At 49.2% G+C, this 27,168-nt stretch overlaps 1 protein-coding gene across 6 annotated transcripts in view; it reads left to right on the plus strand.

The window, feature by feature from the left end:
- Nucleotides 1-27,168, plus strand: part of fne (ELAV like RNA binding protein found in neurons) — a 204,415-nt gene that overhangs the window by 75,209 nt on the left and 102,038 nt on the right. Inside the window, exon 1 of one of the 6 annotated variants that reach the window (XM_075673266.1) lies at nt 23,921-24,111. The exons of the other annotated variants lie outside the window; for them this stretch is intronic. Coding sequence (XP_075529381.1) covers nt 23,976-24,111 — 136 coding nt within the window. The 5' untranslated portion in view covers nt 23,921-23,975. Of the gene's footprint in view, nt 1-23,920; nt 24,112-27,168 lie in introns of those variants that run through there. 6 annotated transcript variants of the gene reach the window in all.

Consider the following 27,168-nt stretch of genomic DNA (forward strand, 5'->3'; position numbering starts at 1 on the left):
TGGAGCTAATATTGTCAAGTGTAACATTGAACAATCGGGACCTTAAAAATACGTACTTAAGTGTTATGAAAGTGGCGCGATGGCGAAGTAGCGGGGAGCGTAGATTATTTCTTTAAGATTAATTAAGATACTCGGTTAAGCTATTGTCACCATTGTCGTCTGACAATCAACTGCGGTTGCTCGATCGCTGGAGCAATCTGCCGCTGAGCACGAGGTTGCGGGTTTGGGTCGCGAGTGGGGTGGTCGCATTCCTGTACGGGCGGCTTTTGAAAGCATTCATGTGCTGAGCTTCGCGCGCACGTTAGCTTTTAAAGTGCGTACTGCTGGTCTGCAGTTGTGACTCGAAATTAATGTGAATAGGCAGTTAGTGTGCGTCAACTTCATTCCATTTCTGCCTTTACAAACGGTTTCTCCTTACAGTGCCGTGTGGTTGTAGGGCCCTGAAACGTGCCGGCTTCGACGGTCTGAATATAATGCGTGAGTGTGTTCAGACCTTTATTTACATTTGATTTTATTATTCTTCATTATTTCTTTGAGCCGGCGTAACTTAGATATCTACTATTTGACCAAGTGAAGAGTAGCTGCAGCCACTCATGATGCCCAACTCTCCTGCACATACATATAAAGGTCCTCAGTGTTAAACTATCGGTAATATTAATAAAAAAAGATATGCGGTTTATGCGGTTGATGGTTTCGATATGTTGTTTTCGCGCTCTAAGGGACCTGATGACAAGTAGATGTAGTAAGTGCATTATATATATATATATATATATATATATATATATATATATATATATATATATATATATATATATATATATATATAAATCGAAGCCTGGCGCCTCTGAATGTGAAATTTGCATGCTGAACGTTCAATTTCTTGATAAATCACTCGGAACACATACTATCTGCAAGTTTCAAATAAACGGACTTGTCTTCAAATACGATTGCCTTCAGGTTTATGATTTCAACCTATACTGTAATCGCAAAAAAAAAGAAAAACGTTTCAACGCTTCATTATCTACTTGGTAAGTGTAATTTTCCAGAAAAAGTGTGTCCGTTAATGCCAATTAACCACCTGTGCAAGCAGTATTTGCGTAGATAGGGTATTCTTTGTTATTAATATTAATGATAGTTTAACTTTGCCCCCCCCCCGCCCCCCCTCGATCTAGTATAATAATAAGTAAACCTTGAGCAAAGGACCCCGCAGTGAATGAGCGTCGCTCGGAATTGATACCACGGAAGCTGTCGCGGTCGCTACGGCGGTGTTGACTCGTTGCTATGGCGACGCCTATTGTCCAACCGGTGCAGCTTCTGAGCCCCATAGCGGATTGCGGGCAGCCGAACAGGACAGGGGCGAAATTGTAACGAACGAAACCCCGAGGGCAGCTGCCGAATTGACAGGCGTGCTTCTGCGGGGTGCCCGCGGCGACTGGGGCGCCACTCTGACGTGGCGGAAATAGGTGGAAACAGCGCTGAGCGCAACCATAGTTTCCTACAAAAGCTACCACAGGGAACTACGTCGCTGCGACCGTCCAACCAGACCGTTGGAATGGTGGTTTGTACAAGGAAACTGTTTCATTGTTTGTACAAAGAAATTGTTTGGCTGCTGCGTCCGTCGGGGCTGCCATTTGCGAGCAGCGCTCACAGTTATTTGGTGCGTGCGTGTTTGTGTGTCGGCAGTTCAAAGCTGAAAAATTGTGTTTCCGTGTCCCTCCGCATCGCCATCGCCATTGAAGCTGTTGTGCTTTGCTTGACGCTGCATGGATGCCGGCTCCGGCTTTGCCGTGGCTGCCCGATCGCGTGCAGTATACGTCCAAACGCTTTTCTCGACGTACGCAACTTGTTCGCGTATCACCTTCGAAAACGTGTAGCTCCTGATGAATTAGTTGTGACACGGGGAAAGTTTGCTAAGGCAACCGTCCCTAGCGACCGTCTGTGACCCAGCGCTGATGCTTTAAATGCGTCAGTGACTCCATTTCACACCAACTTCGACTTTTAGCTGTTCTTCCCTGACACCTATGCTTGATTTCCCTACAACCGGGTAGCCAGCCGGGCTGAGTCGTGGTTAACCTTTTTTTCTATTCCTATTTGTTATTCGCCTATAGCTGTAACGTACTCTATAACCCTTGGGATAAATCTGCTGTCAGCCTGCCGTTTTGATAGCCGAACTTGGGATAGAGCTAGCTGTAGAACTGGACATTCTGATAATTTGTTAACGCGGAGTCTTACAGTGTCGGTGGAATATCTAGGTTTGTGACCGCAGCATCGAACCATTTAGTATTACTGTGCGCCTCTCTTGGTGGAAGTTGCAGTGCCGTCGATTTTACGAACCTGAAGGCGTGACACTCGTCAAAAGGGGAAAAAAAAAGGAAATGTTATGATATGAGGACGTAATGTTGTGAACGATAATTTCGATTTGATAAAGAGGGCGGGCCAACAAACACATAGATGCAGATCGGGGCTTCGGCTAGTGTGCAGCACGTGCAGAGTACGTAGGCGTTTGCCATTCGATCGTCTCACGAGCGGCGCCCACCGCAACACCCCGTGGCCCTCACGTGATTCGGCCCCTGCGGATTCCCTGACCGGTCTAGGTTACTACTGCGGTGTTTGAGCGCTGTGTTTTTGAGGAGGCAGCGCACGCGCGTGATGGATAATAGCGCAGGGTGGGTGGTGTGGTTCTTTTTTTTTTTTTTTGTTCTGGAGTAGTCTGTCCGTTTCTCTCTATATTTGACGCGGATGTATTGATTGTGTTACATTTGACCACTGGAGCGTGGGGAAGGGTGGGCTTTGTGCAAGTTTTTTTTCTTTCTACTCTTTGTTTGTTTGTTTTATACTCGTTCTTACTGCCTTCTGAATTTAGTTATGTGGTCGGTTGCCGAGTGGTCGCTGGCTTTCGCTGTTTACGCTTGGCCAATTGCGGTGGCGTTGGGGCGGAGATTTGGGTGGGATGGCCGAAGACGGGTTGGTTAGACGATGTTTCATCCTGCTTGGGCTATATAGTCACAAACATAGGCAGCATGCTCACATGCCCACAAGAAAACACGCGCAGGCATGCACGCACGGACACGTACGCGCAGACACTGCATAGCTCTCATTTCGTTTTCGATACTGGCGTTGCTACGGTTGTCTTTTTTTTTGTCGCTCTATCCCCGCGATTTTTTCTGTAATATTTTGTATTCCTAACATTGTGGGCTGCCTGTCTACTACAAGATATAACTATCCACCCAAGCGGCACATCAAGCAGTGCCAAACGCTCGGCCACCATTGCCCTGGCATCGGAGAACGCGAGCCCGACATTGACCAGATGTGCGTCCGATTTCTCGGTTCAACCTGCGCACTGATTCCACTGCAGCTTGTTTTGCCTGCAACGTCCATTTGCTGAGCGGAAAACGTTCTGGCAGTGTTCCCACGAGTCGGTGAGGGCGAAGTTCTCATGTGTGTTACATTATTAAGCCAGGTCTGCTGGAGACCTGGTGGATCAGCGGATTGTGTTCGTAAGCAAAATATCTGCAGGTTCAATTAGTCGACTTACACTAATTGCCCGCCATAGACTGAACGCTGCGCAAAGCGCTTGTACGGTATTCGTTGCAAGAAGCGTGTGCGTAGTTAGTGAGTTTATTTATGTCACATTGCTGGTCGGTTCACGTAGCAGGCGCCAACATCTCCGTAGGCAGGTCAACTTCTAACAATTCGGAATGCGTATTAAGTCGTGGAGTAAATCACATACAATAGTTTCTTGCCCGAACAAGGACATCTAAGTTAGAACTTCTTGCAGTCACCCCCGTCCACTCCTTTCTCCAACTCTCGCTATGTGATACCACAGCTGTTTTGCTTCCCGCCTTCGCGCCCTGTGTTTGTATCTACTTCGCTTTCTTTTAAATTTCTGTGTCGCTGGAGCTCATTTGTAAATATAGGAATAGGCGACTTTTCAATTGCCTATTTTTCGAGATGTTATCGCTTCATAAACAAGTAAAATTCCGTTCGATCATACGAGTGTTAGCCCATATCCATGCAAAAGATTCTCGGAGCCCTTTTCGCACGATATTCTGTTACTGTGTTTGCAAACACGTCCAGCTCTACACGGTACGCGCAGTCTGATATCGCTGCCTTACAAAGTTCACTGCAGTGATATCGATAGTGGCTTACGATTTCCATCCAGATCCCCGCTTTATGCGAGCAGGAAAAAGAAAAAAAAAAAGTGGAGGACACGCCAGTGATCACGTTATACGGTCGCTGTTGCAACCTGTACGGTGATCCATATGCATGCAGGTCGACTAATAGGGAAACCTTACCAGTTCTAACCGGTCGCGCAGCCTTCATCTGCATTGACATCGTCTCCCTCTCTTTGTTTTCAGTTTTTGTAATTTATCGTTCTTCCTTTTCTATCTGTCGCTGCCTCGTCGCTGTCTTTCCTGTTCACCGGCTTGTGCCGTTCGATAAGGGTGAGAAATCGATTTATCATCGATCGGCGGCGTAGCAAGCTCGTGAAGCGCTGCACGCGTGGATTGCCGAGAACAAAAGGAAGCCAGCCCTTCGCTCTGTAAATGAACCCCCCCCCCCCCCCTTGCTCTCTGTGTTCCGTTCCTCGTCATTAATTTTTTACGTCGCCGCGTTTTGTCTCCCCGGTCCCACACTTTCCTGCTTTCCTTTTCGTTTTCTTTCTTTCTTCTTCCGGCGTCGTCAGCGCAGCGGTGTGCCCGTCTGTATCCGCCCCGACGTACACAAAGCTCTTCGCTCCCCATTGTCCCGACTTTCGTGGCGTGGCTGATAAAAGGGGCGGACGGGGAGGTGAGCCAGAGTGGCACGGTGTTGGTTCGAGGAGAGCCGAGTCTAGTCTTATTTTTTTCCCCCCTTTTTTTTTCTCGTGTGAACTTTGTGCGCTTGGCCTGCTCGTGCCACGCAGCTGGCAATCTCGCTGCGACGCGAATGCAGCTCATATTTAATTTACACCTCACTTGCGCCGTGCCTGCGCGGGCGTACGCGTTCGCTGCGGCTTGCCCAAAAGTACTCGTCAAATGAACGACGGAATTGCACGCATTTTTGGAGGGTTAGCTCTTGTGCATAGGCTGAGCAGGCTCGCGGTCGTTGGGGACGGTCAAGCTCTGAGACGGAGACAATGCGTCAAGTCGTGCGCATACATCGCGCGCCCCCGTGGCACCGTGCGCGCCTATACTTATTTCACTTCTTAGCACGCCGCTCCTTGTAGCAGACGGCACTATTTGAAACCAAACGCTTCACTGACAACTTCAACGGAAACAGTGCAAAGGAACGGGATGCAAAAAAAAAAGGTGGTTGTTTGTCTCTACTTCCTCGGCGCTGTTCGTGCTCAGGTTTTCACATGAACTAATGCAGTCTATTTGGAATATTCGTGGTACTTTTTGGTTTACTTGCCTTTTTGTACACGTGCGCCTTTTCCCCCCTCATGGAGTATCAGTAGCTGCGGTTACTTGTGCTGCGGCTTCCTGACGACGCAGTCCCGGGTTCGATTCCCATTTGCGGCGAACGCTTTCAGATAGGGGGGTGGGGGTGAGGGGAGATGAAAAAACAGCCGTGTGTACCGTTCTCCAGATTGCAAGGTAAACAACGACAGGTGGTCGAAATTGCGGTGTCTCTTGTATGTACGCTACGATTTCTTTTCACAGTGCTCTAGTTACATTGGGACGCTGATTAATCAATAAATGACTTCAGTCAACAAATCAATCAATCAATCTTTTCGTCGTGACAAATGCAGTGGACTGTAGGTCGTGAAGGCAGCGCTGTCTTTCGTGTACTTCGTGTTCTTTGACATTTATTTAGCGAAGCTCGGCCGACTACATGCTGTAGGTCAAGGCCGATGTTGTATCGATGTTGTATCGAAAATGTAGGCCACACAACCAGAGTTACGTTGGGACGCGAAGCTCACAGTCAGTCGCCCTAGCATTCGGTTGATCATTCATTCATTCATTCATTCATTCATTCATTCATTCATTCATTCATTCATTCATTCACTAAATTCGGTCTGTCGGCCAATTTGTCGATCGGCGAGTGAGCGAGGCTGAGCGATTGAATGGATGACGGATGGCAGCTAAGTGGTTGGGTTCGGAGCTGGCGAGAGAACACCGAGTTGCACTTGGCACGGTGTTCAGGACGCTCAGCGAAGACCGCGAGTGGAGAACACCGCGCGGCCGCAGCGTTATTGCGCGCGTCACTTGCGCTTGACAGCTGACTGGCAGCCGCTGCTCGGTGGCGCTTCTCTGTGGCGCGACATTGTTACGCGCGGCGGGCCCGACCGTGAAGGCATCGAGCCAGCTGGCCGGCCGGTCGCCCGGCCTCCCAAAATAGGCATCGGGCCCCGGCCGCGCAACTGGCGCGCGTGTTTGGGATGCCCCGGCGTCTAGCTCACTGCCCTGCAACCCAAGAGATACGTGCATGCGTGCAAGCAAGAGATACGTGGCATTCGAGGGCTAGTGTTGTCTGAATGAACGTTCCAATTTGTGCGCCCCGGATACCTCCCGGTTTCTTTCCTTTTCTTTTTTTTTTGGGAGCGCGTTCGTTCACGGAAGCATTCGCGCTGCAAGCGTGGCAATCCCATCACTCCTTCATTTTGGCTCGGCCGTCAGATACTCACCGCGCCACTTCCTGCGATCATTTGCCGACCGCACTTCGATGCGAGTTCAGTGAAAAAAAAAAAAAAATATGTCAGGGCAGAGTGCACGTTCCTGAAGGAATCTTCTGAACGCGTTATAGTTCCGTTGTCTTGATTTTTTTTTAGTTTCTCTCAGCGTCTATTTTTAATTATTATTCTCTTGTCCTCGTTTAGCTAATTGCCACGCACTGTGGCGAGCCATGAAGTTACAAAGCTGTACTCTTTCCATGTCTCCATGTATCTTTTTCTCGAACAAAGGAATCTGCAAGTTTCTCTCGGTGTTAACGATCCAGCTGCGTTGTTGACGTTTACGTGGGAAGTACAGGCGCCCAAATCTTTAACTGGCGTGCGCGAGCGGCGACTTTTCCGTGCGTCGGCGCCGTATGACGGGGCGAGGCTGGAAACAGCTTAGCAGACGATGGGCCCAGCTGAGCGCGCTTTGTTCGCATGCGCTTAGCCTCAGACTCTTTCCAGCCGCGCGCCGTCATACGGCGCTGACGCACGGAAAAGTCGCCGCTCGCGCACACCAGTTAAAGATTTGGGCGCCTGTACCTAATTTTATATAGATAGGTGAAACCTTATTGACGTCATCTCAATATTCTTTATGCGCCGGCATGTGCGAGCTTCCGGGCTCTTTTCTTATGCAGTTGCTCCATGAAGGAATGACTTCGTTTGCTTTTCTTTCCCCCGCTGCATTCTATATAGAACCATTAGTGACGAGGATACATCGTGGTTTCGCGATGGTATTATACATATGCGCCACCCTTATTGTAATATATGCAGAGTTCTATGCGTGTTGCCCCACGTCACACAAAATTAGAGGTGGCTCGCTCCGGGGCAGATCTAATTAATCACTGCGCAAACTTGCGGCCCTAATTCTCGCCGCAACGAAGTGCCTGATCCAATGGCGCATAACTTCAGCGACAGCAGGCGACCGACCGCGCTTCTCTGCTAATTGGAGAGAGCTTCCACTTTAATCTGCTTTCCTTGTTCACGGCGCACTTTTTTTAAATTGTCCTCGGGCTCGTAATGTTTCCTGTTCGGGTCTGGCTGACTTACGAGCGCCTAACGAGCGGTCTCAGCCGACCAATCTGGTCACCGCAAGGACCTTTACCAGCCGCCGAACAAATTGCCTTGACTCGCTCCGCCTAAGCCAACGGCCCCTTGAAAGAAGGAAAAAAAATATATAACGAAATCTCGTTGGCCCCCCTTGCATACGGTTGGCACGCGCTGTGCGTTACGCCGGGCACGGTTGGACGATCTCGGACACCGGGCTCGAGCAGCTGTTCTGCCTTTTTTATTTTTCTCAAAGTACAGTTGGCTGGGCAGCCATGCCGGGCAACTAACCGACCGACCGACCGGCCGACCGTGCGTCGTCCACATTCGCACGCAAGGCTTCGTATGTTACGTGCTTGAGCGCTTCGTCTGCTACACGCGCTGCAACGTCGTCTGCTGAAGCGTGTGAGCGTAGCCGTCCGCCATACTGCGCGTGAAAACTGCGCCTACTATTCCGGCGTGAGGGTGCTTTATTTTATATTTTGTGTCCTCGCTCTCTACGTTTAATCAGTGCAAATCTCACTTTTGTGTGTATTCTCATTTTTTGAACGGCTGAACGAAACTTTCGTAGGCCCTCTCTAGCTCTTTTGTTTTCTATGTCGCGCCGCGTGCTCGCATTCATTGTCTTCTGCTACCCACCCTGCCGTCTGCTAAGCGCTAGCAGCTGCCCGAGCACGTCGCGTTTCTCACGAAGGCAGCTCGCGCGCGCGCCATGTACCGTTATTATTCCGTTATCCCTTTATCCCCTCCCGTACCTCCCCCCTCTCCGTTTCCCTTCCCAGCAGACACACGAGGTTTCGCTCTCCAAAAGCGGGAGGCGCGCTTCTTTGTGTTATCCGTTCTGTGATCCCCGCCTGGCGGCCCCTTTCTGATCGTCTGCTTCACTGCCCCAGGGCCTCGTAACATCGTTTTTGTCTTTGCGTGCCGCATGTTCGTTGCGTATACCTTCTGCATTGCTCGAAGGAGCCCGTTTCCAGCGATGTGTTTTACTCTATCGACCAGCAAGCCGGCGATATATAGAAGGTTACTTTTTCTCATTTCCCCTCCGCACTTAGAAGTGTTCCCGCCTCCGCACCCGCAGTAACGTCGTCTGCTTCTAAAAACTCGCCGCTCCGGCAGACGCCACCCCTCTTCGATTCGCTGCGGTTCGCTGCCCTCGAATCCCTTCTTCCGTCCCTGGGCCGTCTCCCGCTTCGCGGCGATGCTCCCTTCTCACCCATTCTGCCTGAAGCTGCACTTCCCTCGCCCCTTCCCCGCGCCACTACAACGTGAACAAGCCGATCCGATCCAATTCCCTGCCAGACGACGACCTTCTTCCGTGCTTTTCTTTGTGGTCTAGCCTCTCGCAACTTCTTACAGCTCCTCTCCTCTTGGAATTCGCGTTGCCGTTCCGTAAGACAGCGTGTCCATTAGTAAAGAAACTAAAAAAAAGGCAAACAATAAAGCAGACTGAACGTGCGCAAGCTTGGTCGAGCCCCCGAGTGGACGGCGCCTTACTAGTCTCCCTATACGACCTCTTGGCTTCTAAAGCAAACACCGCCAATACACGCGAGTTGAATTACGATGAGAGCATAAGGGGCTCGTCGGGGGCCATTCGCCGCGTTAGGCGAAGGGGCCGCTTGAGTGAAGGCCTAACCCTAGGGCGCTGGGCTACGTTGGGAGGGAGGAGGTGACGTCATCTGTCGGTGACGTCAGCGCACCCGCTATCTGGTTTTTTCCCGCTTTCCCGTTCGTTACGAGCAGCGGCTCCCTTCCCGCCTTGTCCTCCGTAAAATGCGTCCGCGCGTATTGTACCGGTCTTTGTGTGCTCTACGGGAGAGCGTCACTCCCCCCTCCCCTCTCTATATATCCCCGAGGGAAATCCCGGCAGCGCTGAGCTCGCCGGAGCGTGTCACGCGCCATGTTGGATCGGGACCCCCGCCGGGCGTTCGCGTGGCGCTTGCTCGGTGGTCATACTTTAGTTGTTCACGCTTCTGGTTTCTCGTATACATCGCGATTTTTTTTTTGTTTTTTGGAGTGAATTGTAGGCCCGTGCCAGCGTCCTTTCGTAGTCCTACCGGGCTGCTGCTGTATTAGAAGTTGGACGTGGATCGCTTGCACGCGTTGTTTCGGTGTGCCTTTGTACAAATTTTCAAGGCGGTATTGAGTTCTGTTTACAGCAGTTTGGGAGTGTCGTCGTCTACAGATGGGAGCGAAGCATCATCTGCTGGTTAGCCCGGCATCGATAACAAGCCCCTTCTCTAAGAAAGAAGGGAGCTTTCGGAAGAAATTATTGTTTACACAACCGTCTGCCTGCTTTAGAGACTTATATAAATAATGTGGTTTCCAAGCTCATAAATACTGCTTAGTAGTGCGCATAGAAAACTTCGATGGCGATATTCTGTGACACAATCAACTAGGGAGCAGGTTATGAGGTCGCACGCAAAATAATGCCGTTACCTGGAATCCATTGTACCATTACGCTCCATGTAATAAGCTGCTCCGATCCCGCCATAGCAAAAAAAAAAAAGAAGAAAATCAGTATACGCCGAAGATTTTAACTTGGAAAGCATCCTAATCAAAAGGCGACAGAAATGAATGTTATTATTTTTTTTTTTTGGGGGGGGGGGTATTTTCGAGTACCGAAACAACACAATGCGTATGAGCGATGGCGTGGCGAGGTCCCGCGAATAATTTTGAATACCTTTAGTGCATTTTCAGAGCACCACGAACTGATGAGTGGAGCTAAGGGGCCAGGGGGCGGGGTATACCGTAAGGGTCCACCCATATGCAGTGGATCCGTTTCGTCCGCCGCCGACTGGCCGAAGCTGCACCACTGAGGAGGACACTGGCAGGGGGTGTGAGGGGGGGGGGGTGACTGTTCCTCACTGGTATGCCCCAGCGCTCTTCACCGAGCTCTTCAGGAGCTGCTGAAATGTACATGTCCACTTGGTGGCCACTTAACACAATGCCCGCCCTGTATCAGCGGGAATCGATGCCGTTACCTCGAGTTCGACAGCGCATAGGCGTAGCCACTGAGCTACGCTATGCGCTCCGGAGTCGTGCCTGACGTACTGCGATGAAGCATTTTGCTCGACGTTTCTCAGTGATATAGAGGTTGCCGTTGTAAAAAAAAAAAAAAAGATAAATCTGGCCCACGACGAGGGTGCGTCGATCGATAACCATACTGAGTTGATATTAACTGCCTTAGCCCGTTCACTGATTATAAACTCTTCAACTTTGTTTAGTCTGGCTGCATCGTACACACGAAGGCAACGTGGCTGCAGCTGAATATAGTCGGACGGCGGCAAAAAGTGGTGCGCGCTATTTTGGACGCCGCGTGCGCTCATGAATGTGGATCGCCACGTTATGCAAACACAGGAACACACACACACACACACACACACACACACACACACACACACACACACACACACACACACACACACACACACACACACACACACACACATATATATATATATATATATATATATATATATATATATATTAATCTATCTTTTACAGTGGAGTGAGAGAAGCGTCATACAAAATAGTTGTGATAAAGTTGCACGAGAGATAGGAGCCTTCGCCATCGCCAACAAAGATGGAAAAAGAATATCATAAGCTAGACACGATGCATATTAACGACGATAGATTCATGTATCGGCATCTGTTTTTTTTTTTACTTTGAGACTTCATATATGGTTATGAGCATGATTTACCCTGTAATGCTCGAACACAACTCGGCATCGAGATGTTGGAAGAATTGTTGACCGTTATTTGTGGTCATGGATAGTATAATTCTGCGAGATGAGAACAGTGAAATATTATTCGAGTTGTAACCGAATAAGTATAGTAAATAATAATTGCCTTGTTTGACTAAACTCGCCTGAAATGTGATCCCGGCATATAACACGCTTTGCGTCAAGCTGCCCGCACCTTGGTATTACGAGGCGTCCAAGTCTGATGTAAGTCTGATGTAAGCATGTATGATACGTTGGAAATATTATGGTTAAAGGTCAGTTGGTTCTCAGCAAGGTGTGATCCTCATTCCGCCTTTTCCAAAAAAGTGTGCGCCGGATTCGCGGAAAGCATGTACCAACAAGCTCAGCTGAGGGCCGTCGTACGTTCAACACGCCGTTACTCCTGTTCCCTTTATGGGTTCGGCCAGTTAACCGCGTCAGGCGTCTGTCGTGCTAAAAGAAACACACGGACAGGCACAAAGTAAACGGTGGTGTTTACGTTGTGCCAAAGGTGCATTTACGATCCCGTTCTGCGAGACACTGTTTGGCGCGCTTGTCACCGGCGCTATTCTCCGATGCTGGTGAAGCGAGTCGATACCTTTCATCGTGCCGAGGTGGGTGTCTGGGGACGTACGCGGGGAAAAAAAAAAAAAAAAACGGTATTGCGTCCTACCGGATCCGTATCGACGAAGAGTAACGGGGGTTACGTGGAGCGGTTTATGGGGAGGGGGATCTCGAAGAGTTTTGCTTTATCTAACGGTACGCGCGCACGCAGCAACAAAGGCTCATCGACGAGAACGAGTGAAAGGTGGGTGAGAAGAGAGCTAATGTGCGTGTGTGTGTGTGTGTGCAAGCTTGCACGCCAAGGCTTTCTCGCTGGTCCGGCTGGCACTCGCGCTCACACAAACGGCAGCTGGTCGTGGCCATGCTCCCCACCTCCTAGCCACCCGGCTTGCCGCCTGTTATGTCCCCTCCCCTTGCAAAAAGCAGAAAACACAATTAGAGCGGGGGGGCTGCTGCTGCCTGCTCAGAGGTGGCTCGCGCGAGGCGCGTGCTGCAAAAGCCCCCTCGCGCTTTTCACTTTCACTCGCAACGTCCCCTAGCGGTGTGTCTTAACTACCCGCGTATACACCGCCCTCCTCCTCGTACAGCGGGACTGTGTCTGCTCCATCCTCTCCTACCGTCCGCCGCGACTTCTCTCCGCCTCTGCTCATCACCGCGCCGCGTGGCAGTGCGCGCAGCGTTCTCTTGCCTCCCCCTTTTTTTCGTCCCCGCCCCCTTTGTTTGGGCGTTGGGGCTCCTTTCGTTTAGCAGACGCTCTCTCCTCTTCAAAGCGCGCGCGTTTCGCTCTGGGAGTCGCTTCGCGTGGGCTCCTAAAACTGGACCTTGAGTCCGAGTGCTGAGCGGACGGCGCGGGCTCGTTTGCACACTATGGCTTCGATTTCCCTCCCCACCCCTCTATACACACGCACAATCTGACAGACAAATACTCACGTACGCGTACATGCGCACGCGCACTTCCTGTGTGTTTTGTCGCTTGTTTCCCGTAGCTTCTGATTACTGGCTGGCTGCCCGCATCCACTGAGGCTTTCCCTGTGGTCTCTCTCTTTCCCCCTTGCCGCTTAGCTCTCGGGTTTCGGTCGCCTGCTCTTTCAATCATTCAGTGCCCTTCAACTAGCAGTAACGTAGTTAGGCGTCGCTGGTCAGGTTCTCCTCGGCGGACTGGCAAAAGGAGGCAGGAGACGCGTCCCTCCTGTCCTACCGACGTTATCCGCCGGCATCCGCGTCTCGCCTTGCCCGTCCAGTCATACTCGACGGCTGCGCCAAGTACGGCAGCCGCCGGTACTCCTATGATGATTGAGTTTTTTTTTTTACCCCGTCGCACAAAGGGAACGCGAGATGACAGGGCCGCTACTTGTGCGGGCTTCCCCTCTTCGGTGCGGTGTCCCGTTGCCCGCCGTTTCGGATTCGCTCTTGGGCGCCCGCATTCGCCTACTGTACACTCTGCCTGTCTGACGCGCGGGCTAGCGTGGTCTGGGGGGCTTCGGATATCTTCATTAATCTCCCCAGACCGAACGAACTCGTAGTGACAGAATACCTTTCATCGAGACACTGAAGCGAATAATGAATTGAGTTGTGTGAGTATACTGTATTTCTACGATATCAAGAAACTGCGCTTACTGTAAAAGCGAGCTTCGTAAAGACAGAAATGGACGCAAGAACAAAAGACTGCTGACGACGATGTCAAGGAGTTCTCGCACCAGCTCGCCCATGACGTCAGGGACTTTGGCGGTGTGTGCTCGGGCTCAGGTAATATTTATCAGTAACAGAGTAACTAAAGAAGGCGAGTAATGAGCTTAGCAAATGTTGAGAGCACTTTGATAGCTACGAAGGCCAAAACACGAAAAGAAACATTGAAATTCGTTAGGTCACGCTGACGTACCGGAGCCGGTGTTTCGTTGCGAAGTTCAAAATTTAACTTCGGCGTTCGATTCCTTCATCTACTAATTATCCCGTCAAAATTCCGTGAAATGACAACGAATAGCGTTATGAATTAATGCCCTATCACTCTAAACACTTCAATGTCACTCTAGTTTTGCTGACATGGCAAAGTATAGGAATTGGGCTCGTTCTAGGATCTTACTAATGCTCTGTCTGACTTCACAAAAAAATGAGTTTTGTTAGCCAAACAGGTTCGCTCGTCGGTCTCCGACTGCACCCATGGATACTTCGATGAAAGGACATCACAGCGTATATCTTCTTTTAGCAAGTTTGTTCAATCCAGTACCCGGAGCAGACGAATTTGGCAAGCGTAAGGTGGCTAAAAAATTCGCACTTTATTGCTTCACAGTTGGGCTGTTCGAACTTTGTTGCTGCTTGCGTAAAATGTCCTGTAGGTAAATAAATCAGTGTCACTAAAGTGCGTCAATATTTATCCTACACACACGCAAAACAAATGTGTGCTCAGGGTAAAACTTAAACTCGTGCTTTCCCCTCTGTTCTCGTTCAATAGTTTTGGGAAATAGCAAATGTCGAGTTCACAGGTTGACAGGCATGCACATGGGGTCGTCAGTTACTCTTCGTATAAATGAAAGGGAAAGTTTATTTTTGCCAACGAAAAAAAAAAGTATATTACCGTTTCTGCTATTTAAATTTGTTTCCCAGCCATCCGAAATGGCGTCAACAGCGCCGAGCTTCTTGGACTTTTCGTTATCTGAGGCCGTTGCGTTCACGCACTGTCGGTCTCAGTCGACACGCTTCCTCTGGACCTTATCTCGCGATGCCCACTCGCGCATGCTGACCACCTTGTGTAAACGTTGTCGTGCCTGTTATCTCAACGGGTATCGCCGTTTTTCGTTAGTTAGTTTTTCTCTGGCGATATGGTTCTGGCTATGAACAGCCATTTTATGTTTTCCTTGTTTTTTCTGGCTGTTTCCTTAGTTTTAGAGATTTGTTCGTGCGACGATTACTCCGGGCGCTCTCACAACGAGGCTGCTGCTCGTCGACGGATAGCGCACGCTGCGAAGGGGCAACGGTTTCGTGTCCGGAATACGCGAGGAGAATGTAGAGGGAAAATGGGAAAAAAAAAAAAAAACAAGTGAGCATTTACAAAGAGCCGCGCAATGTATGCCGCTATGAGCGGACAGTTATAGGCGCGTGCTCACCGGGCGAGAACCTGTTTGCATTCGCGTTTGCTTCGTCCATGTTCCTTCTTTCTTTTCTTTTTCCCTCCGCCCGTTGAGTCTCCACATTTCGCACGCTTCGCATCTGTCGCGTCTGTTTGAGCTCGCGGCGCCGCCTGCTCCATTGAAAGGGAATTCCCCGCGGCAGGCGATTAAAAGTGCCGCTGCTTTTTCGGCTGCTCTGCGGCGCTTCATCACCGAAGCGCGTAGTGCTGGCTTTTATTTCTCTTTCTCTCAGTCACAGTCGTCCCTGGTTCGTAGATTTAACTTTGCCTCGTCTGCCTGTGATCTCTTTCGGTTTGCATGGCAGAGGACCGAACTGCCTGCTTTAAAGTGCGCCGGCACTGAATATCCCTGCTTTGAAGTACCTCGATCAACGAAGGCGGATGTGAGCGTACGCCGATTTAAGTAGTGTTCCGAATTGTCCCTATGAAAAGAGCGCCGTTAATTTTGGCTACGCGAGCAGTTTTGCTTTATCTAAACCGAGAGTCTCTTTTGTGTAGTTTGTGTTTTGCAATCGGCAGCTGCTGCGTTGGATAAAGCAGCACTTTTGTGTTCAAGCCGGTTCACTTTCGCGTCAACAAGGCCGTAAGATAAACGCGGGATTTCGGCAACTATAACGTCCCGCGAAACTGCGCATCGTGTTCGGAGGGACGTCGTGATGCTGGTACTTGCTGCGCGGCGCGATGTAGCAGCACGGCAGAGCACCCAGGGATGCGAAGCAGGTGCTAGAACGTCGCGTTGTTGCGCTCCTATACGGGCACTTGCTGTGCAAACACCTCCTGGAAAACAGTGAAACAAAACTGGCTCGTATAGAAGCCATTTTAATAAACTGCATATAATTCTCGGGTGCTCTCCAGTATGTTTTTTTTAAAGCTTTCGAGGTTGAGAACCTTCACGTAAGCAAAAAAATAAATAAGATAAACGCTGCAGAAGCACTTCTAACGATGTCGACGTGAAAAACAATTAGCGCCGAGGCAATGCAGTGACACGTCGTATACATTGCCACCGCCGAAAACGACTCGTGCATGATCTGTGCGCTGGAGACACCCTCCTTACTGGCGCTTTCTTTCTGGATGGATGGATGCATGGAAAATACGAGCGTCCCCTATGAAACGGGGTGATGGCAGTTGCCACCATGCTCAGCTTTTGTCGCCATGCTTCTGGACACACTGCGTGCGCGCCATCTAGTGGTGCGCCCGCCAAGTACCCCTCACTTTGCATGGCCTCCGAGATCGCATTGGCGGCGCGCCGGTGCGTGCTTGCGCTGAGAATTATTGCCTCGCCGCCCGCCCAATTTTGTCGCGCAGCGCTAGAGCGTGGGACCGCTGTGCTCGAGAAAAACCGCGTTACGCGGGTTTCAATCCTTCAGCACCGGATACGTTTTAGGTGACTCTTCAACATGTAATTGCGGCTTAAAAAGGACGGACAGGCAGACGGACGCACGCACATACAAACTGACGCAGACAGACAGATACAGAGAGACAGACGGACACGTGCGTGGTGGTGGCGGTGGTGGCGGCTGAAATAGGCTAAGAATTCTAATCGAATTACCATGGGCAGTCGGAACTTTCGTGCGAGTGCCCGCGATCAAGTATTCGGAGCGCATACACGGTCACCGCCGGCGCGATGTCCAGTGCTCGATGACTGCGCGCTGCGTCTTTCCGGAAGCCCGAGAGCATCGGTTTGTAACCGTTCGCGCCACGCGACCGCCGAGGTGGGATGATTGGTCGTAGAGAGTGGAAAATGGGAGAAGGGCGGTGGCAGAGGGTGGGGGGGGGGGGATTCGAGTGCCGTCTTCTCCTCATCGAGCCGCGAAAGAACTCCGTTCGTCTCCGCGCTTGGTCGGTTTCGCTGGCGTTCGGCACGCTCCGCCAGCCGCGGCGTGTAGGGCGCTATTTCGGGACCCCTTTCGGCCAACGAAGCCCCGGCGTGTGCCGAGGCTGCCACCGGAGAAGCGGAGGAGAAGAAGAAGAAAAAAAAAATATAGCGTAACTAGAAATGTAGCTAGGAAAGATGTAAATACATAAAAAAGAAACGAGGGAAGTGGCGCGGAATGCAAAGAAGCCAATAAAGAAAGAATCAGTAGTGGCACACCTAGAAATGTGGGCAAGAAAAGGAAGGGACAACGAAAAAGGACCGTAAAAGAAGAAAATTTCGCGGAAATTTGAAACTCGTGAAAAAAAAAAACATTTAAGATTAAAGAGAAAAATAGTTTTACTATGTTCGTTTCCTGGCGCTCCCCCCACCCCACGCCTCCGTAAAACATCTTGCTGTCGTGTTTTAAGTTTCTTTTCTTTTTTCTTTTTTTTTTGGAGAGAGCAGGATATGCCCCGCGTTTCTTTTTCTCCTATTTCTTTCTGCCATTCTTTTTGTTAGGCTTCTACTGTCATGGCTGTCGATGCTTCAGAAGTTACGTGCGTCCCTGTCATCTGCTCTCCGCCTACACTTGGACGTCATGCGTTGAAGTTGGCGTCGATATTTTTTTCTTCTTTCTTTCTTTTTGGTCTGTTTCTTTTTGAACTCCGTACTCGGCGGTTAGTCGGGCGTTGCCGCTCGAGATGGTCACCGACGAATGTTCTTTTTTTATTTCGTTTTCTCGCGGCAGGTCTGCCCAGTTGCGTAGTTCCCGGGGTATACGTGTTGCGCGCTCGTAGTTCACGTTCACTTGTACAGCGTTTTACGAGCATTTTTAAAAATATGTTTGGTTATTGGCGGCTAAAAAAAAAAAAAAAAAGAAAGGGAGGGCAGGAGCTCCAGCTGACCTACTTTCATGCTAGGTTTCGCAAACGCGTCTGGCTCGAGCCGTGCCAAGGCTTGTGTATGCTTTGCTCTGTGAAAAACTCCATGCATCCATTTTTGCTCGTTCTTCGTTTGTTTTTTTACTGTTAGCGATATTGCGTGCGCCCCCTGCAACAGAAGTAACAACAACTGCGGTCCGATGTAGCGGGAGAGCGATCCGGGCGCGTGCTTCAGTGTAAACTACCGCGAAAAGATTTGAAAATACATTTTTTTTTGTTTTTATCGCATTCTTTTTTTTCACTTTTCCGTGGCCGGCAGTTTTTCTGCGTGCCGTGAACCTGGCCTTGGGCCGTCAGTGCTGCGGGAGGTTTATTTTTGCGGCCATGTTTCTTTTTTTTTCAGTAGCGAGTGTGAAATACTTGGGTATTTGTTGTCCTCTAGAGGCAGCTTTTGCCAGTTGAGTCGAAATGCATTTCTCGCAAAAATAACGAAGGCTACCGAACATGCAGAAACACACACACAGCACAAAAAAAAAGGAGGCGATTACGAAAATAAGAGAGATGCGGCAAGGGCCGCTTGATAGTCGCTTTTCGGGGTTTTCTTTTGGAAATTATCTTTGCTGCAGCTGTATACAAAGCTGGGTTATCATCGTCATCATCATCAGCCTATATTATGTCCACTGCAGTACGAAGGTCTCTCCCTGCGATCTCGAATTACCCCTCTCCTGTGTAAACCGATTTGTATTGACATGATTATGTAACCAGGCATGTAAGTTTTCCATACTCTAAAGCAATGGTGTGCATTCGAAAGTGAAGCGTATATTCCCTCAGATTTTAACGTATTTTGTCCCAGTGTGTTACGTATCCAGTATTTCGCATTCACAGACTATCACTTAGCCTAGTGCATTGAATCATGGGGTTGAACTTACGACAGGTATGCCTTCATTCCGTTGCCGTTTTTCAAAACCGGACATTAGAGATAACATGATCGAGATGGCATTACTCGAGAACCCGCCTCCGAAGCCCGATGGTAGGGAATGTGTGGCAGGATAGCAACCTGCGAATCCAAGGTTGTCTTCGTTCTTCGGTAGCATTTGATGCTGGCCTTTTCATCATTAGTTCAGGCCCTCAAGCAGTGGTAGTGGTCTTTTGTGGACCCGTCAGCAGTCGGTGTCAACGGTGCGTTGACGTCTGGATAGGCGCTAATTGATGGGTGGTGGTTTGCGTCGTTGCAAACGTCTAATGAACCCCTTTGTAGTGTTGATACGTAACAGGCTGTGTGTGAAAACATCCCGCAATCTTAAGTTTTTAATAAAGGACTCCTACATGAGCTTAGCTTTATTATCATGATATTACTATTTCTTTTTCTGTTTGCCACTCTCTATTAGAATACTTCTTTCTTTGCTGCGCTTGGTTATTGTGCTGTTCTTTTTCATTATTATTTAGAGTCGTTAATGTAGAACGTTGTTGCTAATGTTTGCGTCCTTGTTGGCATTGTATCCCTTTCGAGGTAGCCGGCTTCTGACTAGTAATTAATTAATGGACCCACTACCAGCCTCTGGCGTCTGCTTTTTAAGGCGTTTGTATCCTGTACATAATCTTTGAAAGACTAATAAATAATTAAATAAGTAAATAAATAAATAAATAGATAAATAAGCAAATAAGTTAGTCAGTTCGGGTAGATTATTTAATGCGTATGCCGATCACAATGACAGGATGTGCTAAGGAACAAAACCACAGTCGAAGAGGGCACCTAAAGCTACGTTTTAAACTTTTAAACACTTCACTCACTTCGCGACTCTGCCCTCACGTCCTATCTCCCTTTCCACGTGTCTCAGCCAATGAGAAACTTCAACAGGTGTCTACAAGAACAAAGAGCGATCGCGAAGTCGACGAAGAGCCAAATAAATCTTCGGCGATTTAAAAAAGCTTTGCTGACGCTATTGAGCTTTATGTAAAAGAAAGAAGTTATGCCGATTTTAAATGCAGTTAATCTGACTGCAAAGAGTAATCTTGTAACGTTAACACGAAGGCGAGCTTTAGGTATCACCCAACTAGCCAGATAAGGAAGTTCTGCTTAGCCACGTTCAGTTGGCTTCGGTCACAATTCGTGCGTATGCTTAATATTGTTGCACCGGAGAAACTGGCATTTTATAATTAGCTTTGTTGTTTGGAGAGTCCGCGTGTATGGCCAGACCTCCATGCTATGCGCCAGTTATAGTCGCGCACTTCTTCTTGTGGCAAAAAAAAAAGAAAGAAAAAAAAGAAAGAGCCCGCGGATGCAAAGCACACGCAATTGTTAGCGCTCTCACGGTATACTTGCTAAATCTTGTTCGTGTTATCTTGGTATGGGGAATTGAAAACGCGAACTTCAAATACGCCACTCGGTGTCAAATTAGAACTTTTTCTTTTTCCCCTTTTTCTCTTCCGCGTTTCGGCCAAATGCGAAACCATCGCACAGGGAAGCTACGCTAATTCCGAGTATCAGCTCCTGAATGCCGAAAGCACCGTAACGCTACTTGACATAGTAACACACGTGCAGGAGCTCCGCCGTTGTAGCATTCGCTCCATTGCCCAGAGGTTTTGAAACGTGGGGCATTTCGTGACTGCCGCAGAGTTGAACGGTTCTGCCTCCAGGGAGCCGGCTGCCAAGCGTCGTCTGCTAAAGCGCTCCCGTCATCTGCTTTGGCGCTCTCTCGCAATTTTCGTCTGCTTATTTACCCAGTGACGAGCACGACTCCCAAGGGAACCCTTCCTCGCTTTTTCTTGCGCGCTCGGCGATCCTTCTGCAAATACTCAACCCCGCGACCTGCTCGCGGTGTCTTCGAAGCTTTCTGCCCCATGGGCTCGTATGTTAGTCTGTTTTTTGTTTCCTTCTTGTTCGGTGCGCACTTTCTGGTTCGTTTTCTCCCTCTCCCTCAGTGAATGATGAGCACGTGTCGCGTGAAGCGGAGGGCGCGGAACGCGGAAGTTGAGAATCCGCGCTCTGGCGCCTCGTACATGCGCACGTGCACGTGATCGGGGCTGGCGACGAATGCTTTCGTTCACTCCCCAACTTTTCTGGTGTGCTACCCCTACGACCACGCAAATTCCAGTTTGGGACCGTTTTCCGGATTCAGAGCCAATGCGCAGCTCTCCGCCAAAGAGGCGATTGCCTCCACATAGCGCGAGCTAAAAAGTGATGACAAGGTAACGGGAGTGCGGTGAAACCTTGTTACTCCCTCTCCTGTATACCTGCACAAGTTAGGTGGTTAGAGGAGTACAGTTAAACCTTGATTTACTAAAGTCGATGCGACCCGGGAAATTTCTTTCTTTCAGTCGACAGCTTGGTTGAGTCAAAAATGCCTGGAGAACTTGCTTAGACATTTATTTAACAAATATACTACCGGCTCCATCAGGAGCCGTCGCTAGAGTGGGTAACAACCGATGAATGCCCATATGCAAGTCCCTCAGAGAGCAGTACTGCCAGCTGTTCATGCAAAAGAATAAATTCTTCAGAAGAAAAAAAAGTTCGTGATGATCTGAGTTTTGCCTACGTAAGCATATTTATTCTGTCATAGATAGCTAGCCCATGGAACGGGTCATCAGACCCTGCGTGAGAGAGGGGAAGCCTAGCAGGACAGTCAGCCTAGCAGGCTAGGTCAGCCTAGCAGGTCAGCAGGTCTTCTTTCACGTGAACAGCGACTAGGCGTGTCCTGTATATTCCGAATTTACGCACATTTCTCGTTAGTAGTTGAACTCGAACGAGACGCATAATTGATTTTGTAACTTCGTGGTTTTCAACGCACAAAGCTGTTAGATAAGTACCGGATTTTGTTAAATCGGATTTTGTTGCGCGAGTCTTAGGGTCCTCACCCAAATGAAATAACAGTAAAATAAAAAAAATATAATAAAAGAACAACAGAGAGAAACAAGGAACAAGGCAGTGGATCAGCGCAGCTCTTCGCAAACAGTTACTGTGTATGCGTGGAAAGCTACACGCCAGACTTGTTTTGCTGACCAAATTTTGCAGGTTATCCGATTCCAAGCCGTTTGAGGAAGCCTGAACACCCAGTATGAGACAAGGCAGTTTGTGCTCGAGTGATTCGTGCAGAATGACCAGGTTTTCAGCGCCGTCTTCCCTCGGCTCAACTCCTCTGTTAGGCTCGACAATGGCATAGGGCTTCAACAATCGAAGCCACTGGAGTTCTCCGAGAATTTTTTTTTTTTTTTTTGCCCGCTCGCAATTTGACGGCAGAGGCGTGCGCCGCGTCTTCGTGACGTCACTCTCTAGCAGCCTGGCGAGTTCAGCGAGAGCTCACACAGAGACGGTGATCGCTGGCAGCGTTTCTGCAGCAGAAGGACACGCAGACGTGTACCAGGAGTGGGCAGACGACGTTGCAGCAGGAGTGCAGTTACTGCGATGTCAATTCTGCGGACCTTCCAACCGCACTCCTGGCATTCGCGTGCTTACACTTCGCGGCGCGACCAATGCTTCACGTGACGCTGACCGCAGCGCCATCGCATGTTATAAAAAATACATCTAGGCAAAATATTCATCAGCGTGTATGTGTAATCTCGTCGAGCGCATGGTGGGACAGAAGCCTGCATGTGCTCGCAGCACCTACGTGCCTAATAACATTAACAAGTAGCGTTAACTAATAGTAGTTGGTGTTCCAGCAGCATAGCAGGCGTCCCGCGTAATTTGTACAAAATAAAAAAAAAATGTGCGAGTGTCACGCGGCGTGAACAGGACCAAGCTAATGTTTCTTCCGGTCGCTTCCAGCAAGTCGGCCCATTTATTGTTTCGCCTAATTACATAATTACATAATTAGTTATTAATAATTATTATGCTGCTCAAACATCAAGAGCAAAGTGTCAATGAGACATTGACACTTTTTGTATTCCAGACACGTTCAAGACTGCTTACGTGCAAGAATGCGGAAGCATTCTGGAACCTCCGGAGAAATGTTTTTCTCCGCGCGTTCGTTGTCCGCGCGAAGTCTCGCCTGCGTTCCAAGTGCGTCTCGGTGAAGGCCAAATCAAAACTCGCCGAGCGTGTCAACGCGCCCGCTTGCCCGCGAAGGGTTTTTTTGAAGGACCACTCAGCGCCGTTCAGTTCGACCTTACTGCTTTATTTATTTTAACGATGACTGTTGTTATACGCTTATTTTTTACACTGATTTTATACACTCATTTTATACTAATTTTGCGCACTAATGACGTGGCGCCGCGTCCTCCCCATTGGCTGCGCTTTCACGTGTGCAGTGACGCACACGTGAAAGGTGCAATACCGAACCAGTCCTAAATTTGCCTAATTTTCATTTCAGAGCCATTAATTTAATTGGTTTACAGGAACCTCCATGAAAAACTTGGCGTTGATCCGAGCGTTTTGTGACGTGTTTTTACTCTCCGCGGAGTCGGCCATCTATAATATCATCATTAGTCACGCCGCTAACTATGAGAAATTTTCATGTAGTGGGGCATACAATGCTTTCGCTACAGACATTTATGTAGCACGTCCTAAGCAAGATAAAGCTGGATCTGGAATTTTTCAGGATGATCTACAATTTGCTCAAAAGCACGCTAAAGTGTCGACATGAAACGATGGAAAATGCACATTGGTTGGGTGCGGGAACTCATTGTGTGTGCGAAGAAGCAGGCGAACTGACGCCTGTTTCGTTGCTATTGGTAAAGCTTGTTCGCGTGCAGAGACGTTACAAAGGAAGTTCGACAAGTTCGACACTTGGTCACTTGCCATAATATTTACCCTTGGTTGTAATACCGCTGGCACGCATCCTAAATGAACGCGAAAGGCGATCATTCATTTTTTTTTCCAGGGCGTTAAGGAGCGTCTCAGGGCGGTACGTTCCCTCATTTAGGATACCGCGCCTAGTAACGTTGCCGCCGGCTAATCAGTACTACCGGACCTACAACGCTTCCCTTATACTCGCCGTATAAAAGCATCGCGAATAAATGAGTCTACAGTTAGAAGTGTGTATACAACATATGTTGGTATGAGGGCTGTTCTTGCGATGAAATCGACTTCGAGAATGCGGACGCGGCCGAATCAGTTGCTCTAGAGGCCGTTGCGAGCCCGCAGACAGACGACAGTAGCAGACGCGTTCTTCGGCGCGGACGGCGCGGATGACTTGGAGACGCCATGTTCCTGCTGCACGTGCACGCGTCGCCTCCGCACGCGAAGCTGTGGTCGTCGGAGGCGAACCAAACTCCCCGTTTTCTTCCGTCGCTGGCTTCGGAAATGCCTACGCGAACTTTAGCGTGGAATGTTGCCCAACGTGAGTACGAGCGGCGACTCGTTGGCGAAACTGTCTCTGTATAGTTTCAGTAGAGTATGAAGCGGCGGTCCTTTGCACCGGAGACGCCGCTAGCGGCGGTTGTGTCGCAGTGATAACCATAATTCTGCTGGGGCTTCTGTTGGTATCGCATGAAAGGAACGATAGAGGGACCAGATGCTCGCGGCAGTCACTATGGACGTATCGGAAATAGTAATTTGTGTGGACGCTTTTTTGTTGGCTGCTTTCATAGTGTCTGCTGTTTCTCGTCCGTTTGTAGAACGATGGTCGTCTTGCCGTTGGAGAAGTGCTTGCTGAAAAATTTGGTCCGCGGATTTAGTGACCGTCAGAAGTTTACCGTTGTGTATAAGCGCGTGCCGAATGAACGTAAAATGGGTATTCGCAGGCACCTGTCCTACCGCGGTATCGCCTGATGTGTTAAGGATATGGTTAAAGGTAACACGAAGCATCCAAGCGTTTCGCATGTTACGGAGATCAAGTTCGGAGCAAGCGACACTGGCTACTCGTTCTGATCACTCTTGGTATTTGGTTTTCAGCGTTTTCCCCTGTACTCTTTCGTACTTAACGTGCGACGCTGTAGAATCTGCGCAAGTTGGTTGGCCTTCAAAATGTTCCAGTCCGCGTGTTTCGCAGTCAACTCTCGTGCTCACACCTTCTCGCGCAGCCCCGTGCGTGAGACTACCGCGAATGTCTGCTCACGAACATTTTCGAAAGAAAACGACTAAGAATAAAGGTATCCAAAGCAACGTGTTATGTAAACAGCGATATAATAATACGTTCTTTTAGGTCACTTCGATTTTGATTTGTGTCATTGACAATTTCCGTTTCTAATGCCACAAAACGCTGCTCGAATTGATACAGAACACTGGTCTCGCAGCACAGAATTAATACACACGAACCAATACGCCTTGAGGCAAGTCTTCGTGTAAGTAAATAAATAAATAAATAAATAAATAAATAAGTAAATAAAACAACCTGTTAACAGCCGTATAATAATCTTGATTATATTTAAGTATACCTTCTTCAGTAAATTTGACACAACTGAAAAACGATGTCACGAAAAAGGACACCGCGATATGTCTTGCTGCGAACGCAGCTGCTACAAGTTTCGCGAACCTCCACAGGACGTCTGAGACGGTGTGTTGGTATCGCCATGCCCAGCAATAGTTCACCTAATTGGTGGCGTATTCTCTTTATGCGTCGAGGCAAGTGAACCGAGACGTGAACGCGCGAATGTTGCGGGAGCTTTCGATGCCTCGTGGACCCGCGCTGTCTGCGCATGGGTACGCGCGTACAGATTCGACGCGCGTTTTACTTGCAGCGCTTACCTTTCCGTGCCTAAATGACAGTGAGGGCGAAGCATAAACGCTGTCCCGCTCGTCCTGTGTCCTTCTTTCCGTGTTAAAGCGCTCGTATTGCGCATCTAATATCCTTTGTGCTTTTTTTTTTTTTTTTTGCTGCAAGTTCAGCACTGTTATTAGAAGATATAAGCACCCACTGTGGTGGCTTCTCTGTTTGGAATGGTCAGAGCGGCGCCGTACCAAAGGTGTGAGCGAGGGCAGTTTGTATCAGCAACGTTCTATAATCACTATTAAATGGCTGCTGCGCGACAATGAAAAAGGGAAACGAAAAAGAAAAAGAAAGAGATTCCGGCGTCACGACCTCTCGAAGGAGTGTGTTGTAGGGATTCTGTATATCGAGTTCTGTTTCTTTCATACCGTTCGGCAGGCGGATTGTCCAGTCAAGGTGATAGCGACGGAGCTTCGTAGGGCTAGGCCACTGAAAAAAGGCGCCGAGGATGACAAAAAAAGGGAGTAAAAAAACAAAAAACCCGATTATAAAACGCAGCCCCGCAAGTGCGTTTCCCCTGAGCCTTCAGTTTGGCTTCGCTGCAGTCGTCTGGATTCCTTCAGTGCAGTCGCCTGCGGCGCAGAAGGCTAGTTCAAAGAACAACTTGTGTTCCCGCCCACTTCAGAAGACACGGAAGTGACAGTGAAGGTTAGAAATGCTTTCGAAATGAGGGGTCCTTATGTACCGATTAGTCAAGGAACAGCAATCTTGATGGTTGCACTTGTTTTTTCTCCTTCGTCTCTATCCACTTCTCACTTGCGAGAGCTATGTCGGTCTTACGTCGGCGCGCGCAATTTCGAAGCCGCTGCCACGTGCTAGCACTCATGGGAGTCAGCGCAGCATACATAGAGGGCGCCACACAACCATAGCGCCGAGGACGCTGTGACAAGGAGGCATCGGCGAGTTTCTGTATTTAGTTTTCGAATGCTTTTGTATGAGCAGCCTTTGGATCATCTTGAACACTCGTTGTCAGAACGACTTACGTCACGTGGTACAGCGCCATATTACTTTGTACAGCAGTTCACTTGGTACAGCGTACGTCATATTCTCGCCTAACAATGACATTAACAATGAAACCCTTACGGAATGTTACGTAATGTTGGCGAATCTGTGCTCGTTATATGGTTTTACCAATGTGGTGTCAAACTACTAAATGTGTACAGGCGGCGGAAGATTAGGAAAATTGCTTCCTAGAAAATTAATGTAGTCTTGCCTGTGCCGCCCTCTTGTGGCAGCGCGAGACGCCATATAACATAGCTTTGTATGTTCTTTTCAATGCTTGCGGTTGGGGTTCCCCAAACTCGCAGTGAGAATGCTGGGGATGATCCTTAGCAGGGATATTGAATAACTGCAAACAATATCTTAACGTAGTTTCGCTCTTTGGCGAAATACCTTGGAAGCCTGATGGTGAAAGGGCACCCAATGGGTACTTGGTCCGAGCAAAATTATTTGTGGTGTCTTTAACTGGTCGCCTCCATCCCCCGAAGCACAGTCGGGCAGATCCAGCGTTCCCCGAACTCATAGGTTGAGGACCAGCTCGCAAGCCGAACGTGCGACTCGCTCTCGGAGGAGGAAATGGTAGATGCGAAACCACGTGACCACTGCCGACGTCCGATGTTTCGCCTATCCAAAGCTCCGGCGGACGCGCCGGTGGGACGAGCGTTCGCCGAGACGCCCGCATGTAGTGGC

This window comes from Dermacentor variabilis, chromosome 10, assembly GCF_050947875.1.
Source record: "Dermacentor variabilis isolate Ectoservices chromosome 10, ASM5094787v1, whole genome shotgun sequence".
Lineage (NCBI taxonomy): Eukaryota > Metazoa > Arthropoda > Arachnida > Ixodida > Ixodidae > Dermacentor > Dermacentor variabilis.